Here is a 13,126-nt window from a genome sequence, read left to right on the forward strand (position 1 = left end):
TCACGTAAGTGTGTAAGTATGTAAAAATTCATCAATCTATACATTTGTGTACTTTACTGTATATTGTACCTCAAAAAACAAGAGGATGGATGGGGAGTTTCTTGCCAGACATTGTACGTCTGCCTGCAGTGCCTGGAACTGTAGCAGTCATCTTGTGACCATGGGGTAAGCTACCCAAATTGGACAGTCCAATTTGCTGAACAGGCAGAGCAAGAAAAGATTTGTGATGTCACAGACAGTACTAAACTAAACTTGGAGCCTCTCTTCATGTAGACTTACTATTGAAATAATAAATTTTTTCACACTATCAGTTTTCTGCCATTCCAGTGTATAACCATACAAAAGTTTGTTGATGATAATATATAGCCCACAAAGTGGAGTTAATAAGACCCATGTTCACATATAAGTACAGTTTAATCACATCTTTGAACAAGAATTTTACTGTAAATTAATAGGAAGTTGAACATAAAAGAAATACTGTTAAACATATGTTATGTACCAAGTTATAAAAAAAACCCAAAACCCAAGACCTTGAGATAGACAACTCTATTACAAAAGATTAAACTCATTGGCCACTGAAAAAGAAATAGTCATTCCAGTTCACAGAATTGAATGTAATTCTTTATTGATAAACATTTATACCAGAATTAGAAATGTCAGTAGAAAAATAAAATTTAAATAATTTTCCATCGTACAAAGGTTTGATCATTTTGACTGTAGCAGTTAGTGAAATAACCTAATACAAAAGTTAAGCTGATTTTAGTCACAACCAGCCTAACAGAGTGCACAAAAGGAAATGCAGGTAATTTTCTGTGTGTGGATAGCTAACGGCACCTGGGCTTCACATTTCAGGAAATGGTTTCTTAGGGAAGGTTATATGCATTGCAGTTGTAATAAGAAATTAATTCAAACCAGAGCAGTTAGAAAGGACATTGGAATCAAAAGCCAACACACAATTTTAAAATTTAAAAAACACAAGGAAGGGTTTTAATGTAATTATTTGCATGAACTTTTTCTCATTAGTTTAGACAACTCCTAAGAACTAATGTTTTGCTGCAAAAAAAAAAAAAAAAAAAAGAACTAGCACAAAGAGACATATTTCTCTTGGAATATTCATTATGCTTTTAAATGTGGACTTAAGTTTTCATGAAATGCCTTTACTCCCAAATACCCATTTTAAAGAATCCAGAAATCAGCTTTTATGGTTGGGGGCTGTCTCCCTCCCCCACATTAAAAAAGAAAAAAGTAGATGTACAGCTAGGGGATGGGGAGGTTGTATATGTCTCTTCAGAAAGCCAGTTGTTGGTAAAACTCAAAAACTATATATGATAAAATGAAATGTTCAACACAAATGACAGTATTTTTTCATCTGAGCAACTACCCCCAAATAATTGTGTATTTGAGATGAGAAATTTTAAAAAACAAAAATTTAAAAATGAGGAGGAATATTCTTTATCAAATAGTTTTGTCCCCAAAACATTTCAAGTTACAAAGCTCAATTTATATTAAGTATATATACATATATTCACAGAAGAATGTTCACATACTGGGATGGAAGAAACACTCAATTTGAAGATATATTTTATATTTGAAGTTTTTAAAAAGCAGATAATCAAAATATAGCAAACAGGAAAGAGAAGGAAACAGAAGACAGCTTTCAAAATGCATTGATTTTTGTGTCTTTGCTCTAAAAGAAAAATAACCAAACATTTAAATCATAGATCAATATGTTCAAAAATTAGTATTCAGGGGAAGGGGCCCACCAACCACTGGCCTCCTTGTTCAATTTGTGAAATTCTATCCAAAAGAATGCTTTAGGTGAGAATGCTAAGAGGCATTCTTTGATAGATGCTCAAAATAATTTCTTATAATAAAAGCTACGACATCCCAAATTTCTTGGCCTGAAGGACTACTTTTCAAAATCATAGCTCCTTCAACTGAAAACTAGAGTCTTTAACTAAAGACTTAAAATTTGCTTGAAAGGATTTAAGCACTGGGGAGTAATCTTGTTGGGGCATTTGTAAGGACATTTGCCTGCATTCCAACTCTACTTGTAATTTTCCACCCAGTCTGAGTATATGTCACTGTAATTTTGATAAGTGGGCTAATGGCCTATTAGTTAAAAGAAAATGCCCAGTTACTTTTTGTGAGTCCTTTGTAATTTTTCTCTTTGACTATCCTTAATAAATTGGTCTTCCCAGCTATTTTTAATCAGAAGTCAGAATGCATATTTCTTTAAGTGAAACAGACGCCTTCCTGTGTACATCACCTCCTGGGCCATCAGCCCTACTCTCACAATGAAAACTTTCCTTTACAAATGCCAGACTTAATTACTGGTAGCTATTTTTAAAACAGATAACAACATTGATTGCTTTCCATACAAAACAGTTTCAATGTTAAGGATCAAGTTAGATACTTAATTTTTGCAATCCTTTCTGTTTTGAAGGTCACAGTCTTCAGGCTTTTTAATGAAAAAGAAAGGCAGTAGAAGAAAATTTTAAATAGCTAAGATTGGGTTTTAAAAAACTCAGTATTTAATTCTCTTTAAGGACATACATTCTCTTAAAGAAAAATGTAAAGGACATCGTGAAAGGTGGATCTGAAAATTAAACTTTAGGCACTTTCTGGGAGTGACACCCAATACTGTAAAAGTGGGCTGAAAACCCACCACTAAGGAACTAAGAAGACCAAGTAGCTATTAAAACTAAAAAATCAATAACCCTAACACTAGTTTGAGCTGCACTTATACAATTTTTCAAGAGCCAGTAATAAACCAAAATCACTAAGAAAAACTATAACAGAATGTTTAAAGTATCTTTTTAATGGGCCTTAATGTCAAAAGAGTATCTTAATCCATCTGGCTTAAAATTTTCAACTCGAGTTATTTAATAAGGTATGTTTCCAATTAAACCTAATAAAATAGAATATAAGTGATAGGAAAAGGTGGTACTGGAATTCTGAAGAAAAGTCTCAATTAGCTTATTTTGATAATATGTATAAAACAACAAATTCACATCTCTTAAAATATATTAAATAATCAGAGGTCAAGATAGTTATCCATGAAATGTCACATCATTCAGTAATTATCTCCTTTAAAAAAAAAACACAGTGGAATCAAAGCCACTACTTGTGTCATAGATTTCCCCCCCCGTTTTATTTCATGAAATACTCAGCCAAAACCTATTTGGCACTATCATGAAGATGTAGCAAAAGGAGAGTCTGCTAAATTTTAATCATGATTAGATCAAATAAGATTTTTTAGTACAGTATATATGCTCATAAATAAACCAATATTTTCCATAGTTTTTCTGAAATATGCAACACTGCATTTTCTCACAGAATATTGTGAATTTCAGTGCAAAGACTGCTAACCCAGAAGCACTTTTGACCTGGCTTTGGGTAAAGGTGCACCTGTAAAACGGCTCAAAAAAATATCTAAACAAAATAAAACTTGATTTGTTTCGGTTGAGAACAACAGGAGTCCAAAAAGAGCATCAATTCCTAGAGCTTCAAGTTGAAGAAAAGGCTGAGATGCTGTTCTTCACAAACTTTGTCATCCAAGTTGCTTCCATTTGAAGAACTAAGAAAACACTACCTCCAACATTGTATTCTTTTTGAGGATTCTATAAAACTTATGTTCAATGCCATTACATACGGGTATATGCTATAGAGTAGCTAAAACCCGTAAAAAGGAGACCACCACTACACAAAACGTCTGTCCAGTGCCCAAGGTAAGGGCTTCAAATGGTATCATTTCTTTTCCAGCTGCTCGGTATACTCCAGCAATTGCTGCACCTGTTCAAAAATTCAAGCGTGTTAAAAGAAAAACCAAGATTAATATAATCAGGAATCTATAGCACTTAAAATTCTACTATAAGTAAAATGTTCCTGATTTTTTACATTAAAATGTAAATATTATAGAAATGGGGGTCAGGGGTGGATGCCAGGTGGAGGGGATCAATGGGGGGGAAGGGGGACATCTGTAATACTTTCAACAATAAAGATAAATTTTTAAAAATATATATTATAGAAATGTTTTGTTTTCCCTATTTTGCTGACTAGTGTAGGTTTTAAGCATTCCTTACAAGGTTTGCAAATTACTGATGCACTTTTAGGTGTTGAAAAGTGACTCCTTAAAACTGAGAGCCTCCTGGACATAGTAAAGATCCAAAGTTCCCAGAAGACCCCCCTTCCCGAGTTCACCAAACAAAATTCTCAGTACGTTCATTCATTCAAATATTTATGTACTTCTGGGTTTTGTACGGTGTGATCCCTATTTTCATAGTACACAGAACCCAGCGGGGGGACACAAGGCAGAGAGCACAAGCATGAACAGATTTTACTGACTCAACACGAACAATGTCTCAAGCAAATGTCTACAGTTTAAAATGTGATGTGAAGGTACATTAACAGAGTTTAAGAAGAACAATATTAACTAATACCTGTGTTCGTTTCCTGGAACATTTGTGACTTTGAAATGCCCACTCCAATGACAATGCATACATGCTATGCTACTAACATCTGGGAGGCACGTGTTTCATTGAGCCCCTCTATAATTTAGCTCCAAAAAAGTGGGCTGGGTAGAAAGCCAGAGCAACTTGAACTGGTCCCTAAAGTGGGATTTGGATGATGAAGAATGGGAGAAAGGAAAAAGCTTACACAAAGAGCAGCGATATGAGTAGGGAACAGACTCTATGCAAAAAATCTTAAAGACAGAAATAAACATGACATTTGTTGCACAATGACTATGTGCTAGTATTATGTTAAATACTTTACATATACATTATTTCATTTAATTATCACACAGCATATGAGGTGGGCAGTATTATCTCTACTTTACTGATGAGAAATCTGAAACAGGTCTTCAGATCCAGTAATCCAGTCAGGAAACTGGAGCAGAGGGTCTCTGAAGATAGCTGATATAGTTAAAAATATTGGATAAGGCCAGGTATGGAAACTCCTTTATACACACAGGAGAAAACTGGCCTCCTTCCTGTGTTATTGCAAAGGTTTCACCATTTACAGAACACAGAGAAAGAGGCCACTTTGTCCTCCCAAAACCTCTCAAGTCAAAGACAAAGGGAGATTTCTGCTTGAAGCTCAAGGTAAAAATAAAGTTACAAATTAGTAGGAATATTATGTTTCTATTTTTTAAGAATATACTTTTTACATGTATACCTAGAAAAAAGTCTGAAAGCATATACCAAAATGCAAACTGTGGTTATCATTTAGGGAGGTGGCAATAGAGGATTTTTATTTTTGCTTTCTAACAATTTTTAATTTATATAAAATACACATTATTTCTTTTTAGCTATAAGCTTAAAAAGATTTAAACTTATTCTCATCCCTGTGACATGAGCAAAAGCCAAGAAAAAAAGACCGGTAAAAGTAATTTATAATATGAATGTTACTCCAATTCTTATCCAGAAACTCCTAAGAGGAAATAATTAACCGAGTACTTTTTAAAACAAGGATTCCTGTCATTGGAAATAGTCTTCCATCTTTAAAGTAATCACACCTGAATGAGTGGAAGCAATTCCTTTCACCAACCATCCTGTGATGCTATCAGTAAAGTGACAGCTGATGAGGAAGGAGCAGTCTCTTCCAAAATGACAAATATCTCTCTTTTGCTAGTGACCTATATCAGAAGATGTACCTCACAAAGCTTAACATGGCTTCCCTGAAGCCAGCAAGAGAAAATCGGACTGAGGGAATCAAAGATGTTAGCCAAATAACAGGGGTCTGAGGGTGAGGGGAAAATACTTAAAAAAGGGACCTGTGGATAAAGATCACTCTTTTATTTCATGTTTCTAAAGTGAGTCCTGAAATTGACTGATAAGTCATATGAAATATTTTGACTGGTATTTTAATGTCTAACATACTTGTCAAGATTCCAGCAGTAATTGGTCCCACGATGCCCATCAACAGGATGCTTACAGACATGAACCTACCATATTTGTGATGTCTGAGGGTGAAGAGGGCCAGTAATCCAGCGGGGGCATGAAAGAAGAGAGAGGATACCAGTGCCCACAGGAACACACCATACCACATCTCTACAAGGGAAAGCAAAGAAAGGTCACAAATCACCGCCTTACCCAGTGCGGTCATTACAAAGGGGTGGTCATTATACCCAGTTACTTCACTTTCAAAACCACCCAGTTGCAATGTAGGTTCATCAGTCAAGTATCCAAATGCTGATGGTTTTAGATGGACCAGCAAACTACAGCCACCACCTGTTTTCTGAGGGGGAAACACACTGCACCCTCCTGCAACCCTGAGTTACATCCATTAGCTACTCAGTGCCTACATATTTTATATAGCGCCACTTAAATCACTTCATGCAGGAAAAAAGGCTTTATTACATTAGATGAGTAGCACAGTTTAGAAAACACTTTTCAGATGGATGGATTACAGGACTCTAATAGCAAAGGCAAACCCCAATCAATAAAACACTTTAAAAAAAAACACCTAAGTGATCTCCCTTTAATCTACTGCACCTTAATTTCCTATCTCTTTAATAGCTATTTATTGATTATAATACAGTACTTTTTATTTCCTGGCTCAACACACTGTCAAAAATCTTTGTCTACATATCTCATAGTATTTCCTTGTTCACTGTTTCAAATCAAGTGCATTATCATCAGCTTTGTTTATTGTGGCAGCTAAAGTCACATCTCTTCCCGATGTTGAAGTATAGATCAGATAATCTGTAATAAAAGCGTATAAGGGGAAATCAGATTAAGCACTGGTGATAGAATGGGCCCCAAAGATGTCCACATACTTATCCCCAGAGCCTGTGAATGTGTGGCAAAAGGGAGTTTACAGGAGTGATTACCTTACACATCTTGAGAGATTATCTTGGATTTTCCAGGTGGGCCTAATATAATCACAAGGGTCCGTGTAAGAGGGAGGCAGGAGGGTCAGAGTCAGATTTGAAGATGCTAAGGCTTGAAAGATGGAGGAAGAGGCCAAGAGCCAAGGAATGCAGGTGACCTCTAGAAATGGAAAGCAAAGAAACCAATTCTTCCTAGAGCCTTCAGAAGGAACACAGCACTGCTGACCTATTTTGGACATCTAATCTCCAGAACTGTAAGATGATTAAGTCTGTGATAAGTTGTTTCAATGGCAACAACACTAAGAGTTCATTCATTCAACAAATATTTATTTAGCCCATTCCAAATGCCAGGCACTTCAGTAAAAAATATAAACAAACAAACACCATAAAAAGACAAAGATTCCCGCTGACAGGGAACTTTTTATCTTTAAAAATCAATTTTTCAAACAGAAGTTTTAGTTAAAGACAAAAACCACATAGATTTTAGAATCCTCTAGTTGAATTCTGCATTAACTAAAGGGGTTCATAATGGCTGGCTCCCTGGCCCTCTAATGTCTACAGCTGAGTCACCTAAATTCCAAGCAAGGCTCAAGGCCAACCAGCCCCAATCAGCAGAAATGAAAGAAGCCTAAGCCAACTGGGCAGTGAGGCTCCGCAGTCAGCCATCCTTTCAGCTGGCTCCACTCTACCTTATGTTCCAGGTCAAACAACTGTAGGAACACACCCAGGTCCTCTGAAGCCGGGGTTCTAAGCAGACCACATAAGTCTTTCTGGGAACTGTAGTCCTACCCTGTCCTGCAACTTGATGGACTGCCTTGATTCTAATTGCCCAAAATCCTGCATCTCTCCACACCGCCCACTGTGAGACCCATCTCTTACTGAATCCCACCTACCTGCCAGGGGATCCATCTGTTCCCTTGTGAAATAAGAAATACATTTATATTGGTCTCTGCTCCTGGTGCCTGACACAGAGCTGCTAAATCCCTTGGAATTTCCAGAATCGTCTTTTATTCCCTTAAAGTGACTCTTGGTAGGCTCCCAGATGGGGGCTGGTTACCAGAAAGCCACGATTATAAGATTAGAACTTGACTTGCAGTCCCCTGCCCCCTGCATGCATTCTTTGGAGAGGGGAGAAGGGTTGGAAGTGGAATAAATAATCGATCATGCCCATGAGACGAAGCCTCCGTAAAAATCCCAAAGTACAGGGTTCAGAGAGCTTCTGAGTTGGTAAACACATCTGCATGCTGGGAGGATGGCCCACCCCAATCCACAGGGACAAAAGTTCCTGTTCTCTGGATTCTTCCAGATCTCACCCTATATATCTCCTCATCTGGTGTTCACTTGTACCCTTTAATATCCTTTGTAATAAACTAGTGAGCTAGTAGTAAACTATTTTCCTGAGTTCTGTAAGCTGCTCTAGAAAATTAATCAAACAAGGAACGGGTGATGGGAACCTCTGATTTATAGCCAGTCGGTCAGAAGCGCAAGGGAAAACCTGGGCTTTTGATTGGTGTTTGAAGTGCAGGGTGGGAGCAGTCTTGTGGAATTGAGCCTTAATCTGTGGGATCTGATGCTAACTCCAGGTAGACAGTGTCAGAACTGAACTGAATTGTAGGACACCCAACTGATGTCACAGAATTGCCTCATGTGTGGAAAATCCACACATCTGGTGTCAGAAGTATGAGTGTGATATTAGTGTGACAGTGAAGGAAAATAGTGAGTTTTTTCTAGATACTCTTCCACTCCTCCCTACCAATGACGACTTGCCCAGGACTACCTACCGACTGCAGGCAGCCACCTCTCTCCTGACACTACTGACGGACTGCCCTCTCACCCGATTTCTGAGAGTGCCCCCTGGCCTGACTCACCCCAGTGGTCTTGGTTCTAGCATGGCTAGTTCTTGTTTGTCCTGATCTGACCTTCCATCCATTCTCCACACAAAGGCAGAGAGTCAGTGATAAAGAGTACGAGGTTTCTGGTTGGGGTAATTAAAATATTCTCAAGTTCCTTGTGGTGATGGTTGCAAACTGCAAATATACTAAAAATCATTGAATTGCACACTTAAAAAACAGTATGTCAGAATATCCCTCCTCTGCTCAAAACCCTCCAATTCAATGCCCCGGGCTCTGACCTCATCTCCCCTTCCCGCTTTGCCCACACTGTTCCATCCTTTGTGTTAGCCTCCTTTATGTTTCTTAAGCAAGCTCCTGTTCTAGGGCCTCTGAACCTGCTGCCCCCTTGCCCAGAATACTCTTCTCTTAGCAGCTATGGGGCTCACTCCTCACTTCCTTCAGTTTTTGGTTCCATGGCATCATCATAAAGGGCTTCCTACCTTATGTAAAATAATACTCCATCTGGACACACAAGACCCGCCACTCACTATCCCTCTCCCCTACCTCACATTCACCACCAGCTGTTCCTTTCCACACTTTTAAATTTTGTTTGTTTATTTTCTCTCTCCCAATTAGAGTGAAACTCCTTTGTTTTGTTCACTACCAGATCTTTACTTGGTGCCTAGGCATGCAACAGGCACACTGAGTAAATATTTGTTTAGTGAACGAAGAAATAACTGGTCCAAGTGTGACCCATTCTTGATTCCAGCAACCACACTACCAAACATTAGTGGATTTTAGTTTAACTACCACGAGACACACTGTGACATTGATTTTAATGAAATTCATACCTGCAGAAAAGTATTGTCATTCCTGATACAAAGAAAAGATCCATCTTTCTTGGCATTCAAATTTTTTTTTTTTAATCCTCACTGGAGGATATTTTTACCACTGCCTTTCAGAGAGAGTGGAAGGGAGAGAAAGAGAGAAACATCAATGTGAAAGAGACACAACTGGTTGCCTCCTGCATGCCCCTGACTGGGGCCAGGATCTAGCCTGCAACCAAGGTACGTGACCTTGGCCAAATTCGAACCCGGGACCCTTTAATCCTCCGGAGACGCGCTAACCACTGAGCCAAATCGGATAGGGTGGCAGTCAGACATTTTTTAAATGACAACAACAACAAAAGACATCTGAACAACTTGGAATAAGGAAGGTTAAGCGGATATCTAAATGGTTAAATTGCAAATGCAGGTTCAAAAAAATCAATTCAAAGCTTCCTGATAGTGATAAACCACAGAATATTTCAGAGCAATGATTTTGCCATATTGAGTTACCATAAAGTACAAGTAACCTTTTCAGGGGGGCCAAAATAGAAACTATTCCAGATTCAGGTCAATGAATGAATTTTACTGTCAGCAGGCTCAAACTTCATGCACCTATTGTATCCATCATTCCAGCTAAAAATGAGACATAGCAGGGAGTTTAAGTGTTCACTCATCACATTCTGACCAACTTGAGGTGCTGGGCTGTATCTCACGCATATTTATACCCCCAGCCCAGAGCCTGCACTTTGCCAAATGTGTACAGGTATCCCCTGCCTTTCATTTACTTATTTTATTTAAATAATAACAATTTTCATACATGTATTATAAAATGCCATTTAATTGGGAAGAAATTTTACATCACTGCAAGTCATAAATGCAAGTTTTAAAAGAAAACTGGTAGTTTTCACTTGGGCTTCTAAATATTTGTGAATCTGAGACTGACTAGGCCCATCCAGCCCCTGCTTTTTAAAAAGTTCATTTTCTGCCACTTTGTTTTTACAAAAGACCTACATTAGTACTGTTTCGCTAACCAAAAAAAAAAAAGGCAACTGAAAACCAGACAGACTGCACAGCATATTTGCAGTTTCAAAGTATCACCTCGTATGACTTATTAATTTAAAAAGGATTAAAGTGCCCTTACAGTGGAGAGATCTGACAACACCATCTTCACTAGACGATTACACTTAAAAACTGATAAATGCCTCCTGATACGATACACTGGAAAGTGGATAACACCACCTATGTAGACAGTATTCTGACCAAAAATGTTTAATCTGAATGTAATCATGAAGAAACCATTAGATAAATTTAGATTGTGGGACAAACAGAGACACAATTAGCCTGGAGTCTTCAAAAATGTCAATCTCAAGAAGTTGAAACAATTGGGTGTGATATAGTTTTTTGGCTATGACATAAAATGTCCTTGTTTTAAAAGATCCATGCTAACATATTAGGCATCATGAGCCATCATTTCTGTAACTTCGTTTCAAATGGCTCTGCAGAAAGTAAAAATGTTATGTGTATACATATATAGAGAGAAAGCAAAAGAATCTAAATATGAATAACAAATCTAAGTAAAAGGTATATGGGTATTTGTTATACTATCACTTCAATTTTTCAGTAAGTTTGAAAATTCTCAAAGAGTTGGGGGTAAAATAAGGACTGCAAGGACATTTCATTTTTTGGACAGTGTCTCCAGAATGTCCTATTATCACCGTCAACGTGTATTTAAGACTTTCAAATCAAGGTGAACTGCCAGATTATCACTTGGGGCATGATTTCAAGCTAAATCTGCATCTGCCCCATAACCACCTATTTCCCAGACCTGTCCGGGAAAATGCTAGACAGGTAATACAGAGCAAGTCCCCGGTGTCCACTGAATGGCGCCTGGCAGCCGCTGCCCAGTGGATGAAAAAAATCACAGATGCCTGGTTTCTAGCAGCAGTCAGTAATTCAATCCTTCCTCCTTCGCAGGTCTCAGGCCCCGAGCTCGCTTTGTTTACTAAGTCAAGGTATCAGCCTAGCTGGAGAGCCCAACCTCAGCCTCTCAGTCCCCCTGCCTTCCGAGATCCAACACACTTTAACTGCGGAGCCTTTCATTAGCCTTCCCACGTAATTTCTCCTCTCGGCTTTTGGAGCACAGATAGCTTTCTATCTTGTATCATAAATCTGAAAACCCCCTTCTATCAGCCGAGGAGAAGCTCCGGCGGGGGCAGGAAGAGTTAAAAAGAAGCTGCGCCGAAGATCTCGAACGCGTGAGCGGGAGACTCGGCAACAAGTCTCAGAAAACGATTCCTAGAAAGAGGAGCTGGTGGAGCGGGTGCCTTTGGACGGAGATGCGAGCAGCCAGCAGGCAACCTCCTGGCGAAGAGGGCACGGACTAGACTAGAAACAAAGTTAAGTGTGAGTTGCGACGGCCCCTCAGCCTGGCCGGGACGACTGGGCGTCGAGTGGTGAAAGCCGAGAGGCCGGCGGGGAAGCAAGGGCCCAGGCGCATCCTGCGGGCTGAACGAGGCGGGGATGGCCCCCTCCAGGGCTCTGTCGAGTTCAAGGCTGAACTAGGGCGTTTGGAAAGTCCAAAGAGCAAGACTAGTTTGGGTGGTGGCCGAGCTCCCTTCACTGATGTGAACACCCACGGCCGCTCCCTCCGACCTCGCCACGGGCGCGGGACTGGGGGGACCGGGTCCAAGGGGCGGGCGAGGAAGCGACGGGGGGAGGGGCGAGAGCTCCCAGCTCTCGGCCGAGGGAGCGGGACCCTCCCTGGGGAAGGAAAACAGCCCCCAGATGGCGAGGCGGTGGGACCCAGTCTGCACGGGGGGGAAAGGGCGCCTGCCCCACCGTCGCGCGGCGGCGGCGGGGGCACAGGACGCAGGCGCGGGGCCGGTACCTGGGAAGGAGCAGAGAGAAGTGGTGTTGGGGCACAGGGTCCCGTTGCCCACTCGCGGAACGAGCTTCAGGCTGAGGATCTGCTGCAGGAGCCCAGCAGACCCCTCGCTGCCGCCGCTCCCCTCGTGCTCCATCCCGCCGCCATTCACCGCAGAGATGGGGGAGAGCGCCCGAGGTGTTGCTGTGGCTCGCTCTCAGGTACAGCCCGCTCCGCTCCCGGTACCTCCGCCGCCTCAGCCTCACCTTCCGCCCCGGCCCTCTTCCTCCTACCCCAACGGCTCCGTCAAGTGACGGGCCCTTCCTCCAATCAGAGAGCGCCGCAGAGGGCAGGGGCGGGGAGAGAGCTGTTCCCGCCCCTCACGTTGCGTAAGGCTCACACAGACACAGCACCCAAGGAATACGCCCCCTACTGGGAAAATCTCTCCTCCTCCAGTAGGGCGCACTCTGCTCTGCCCTTCCCTGCAGCGCCACCTATAAGGAAGTAGGGGAACTGCATACACCCCAACTGACGAAGATGTAGCTTTATTTTTATTATTTTTAAAAAAGTATTAATTTCAGAGAGAAAAAAGAGAGAGAAACATCAATGATGAGAGAGTCATTGATAGGCTGCCTCCTTCATGTCCCCTACTGGAGATTGAGCCCACAACCAGGGCATGTGCCCTGACGGGGAATTAAACTGCGTTCTCCTGGATCATAAGTCGATGCTCAACCACTGAGCCACTCCAGGGCCAAGATGTTGATTGAAA

At 40.7% G+C, this 13,126-nt stretch overlaps 1 protein-coding gene across 2 annotated transcripts; it reads right to left on the reverse strand.

The window, feature by feature from the left end:
• Positions 1–608: 608 nt before the first annotated feature.
• Positions 609–12,669, reverse strand: TMEM170A (transmembrane protein 170A). 2 transcript variants are annotated; one of them, XM_081119248.1, is made up of 3 exons: positions 12,382–12,669; positions 5,883–6,053; positions 609–3,795 (listed from the first exon to the last, which is right to left on the reverse strand). In XM_081119248.1, the coding sequence occupies exons 1-3, from the start codon at positions 12,512–12,514 to the stop codon at positions 3,665–3,667; spliced, it is 435 nt and encodes a 144-aa protein (XP_080975374.1). In that variant the 5' UTR covers positions 12,515–12,669; the 3' UTR covers positions 609–3,664. The 2 variants fall into 2 exon arrangements, with proteins under 2 accessions (XP_080975374.1, XP_080975375.1); XM_081119249.1 differs by having other exon boundaries at positions 5,952–6,053; positions 12,382–12,662.
• Between the last annotated feature and the right edge of the window lie 457 nt (positions 12,670–13,126).

This window comes from Miniopterus schreibersii, assembly GCF_964146895.1.
Source record: "Miniopterus schreibersii genome assembly, chromosome: 18".
Taxonomy (NCBI): Eukaryota; Metazoa; Chordata; class Mammalia; order Chiroptera; family Miniopteridae; genus Miniopterus; species Miniopterus schreibersii.

Coding starts and splice junctions, on each gene's coding strand:
- TMEM170A (XM_081119248.1), bottom strand. CDS start 12,514: ATGGAGCACGAGGGGAGCGGCGGCAGCGAGGGGTCTGCTGGGCTCCTG. Junction 6,054..12,381: donor TTCTCTCTGCTCCTTCCCAG/GTACCGGCCCCG, acceptor TTTCCCTTGTAG/AGATGTGGTATGGTGTGTTC. Junction 3,796..5,882: donor TACTGCTGGAATCTTGACAA/GTATGTTAGACA, acceptor ATTTTTGAACAG/GTGCAGCAATTGCTGGAGTA.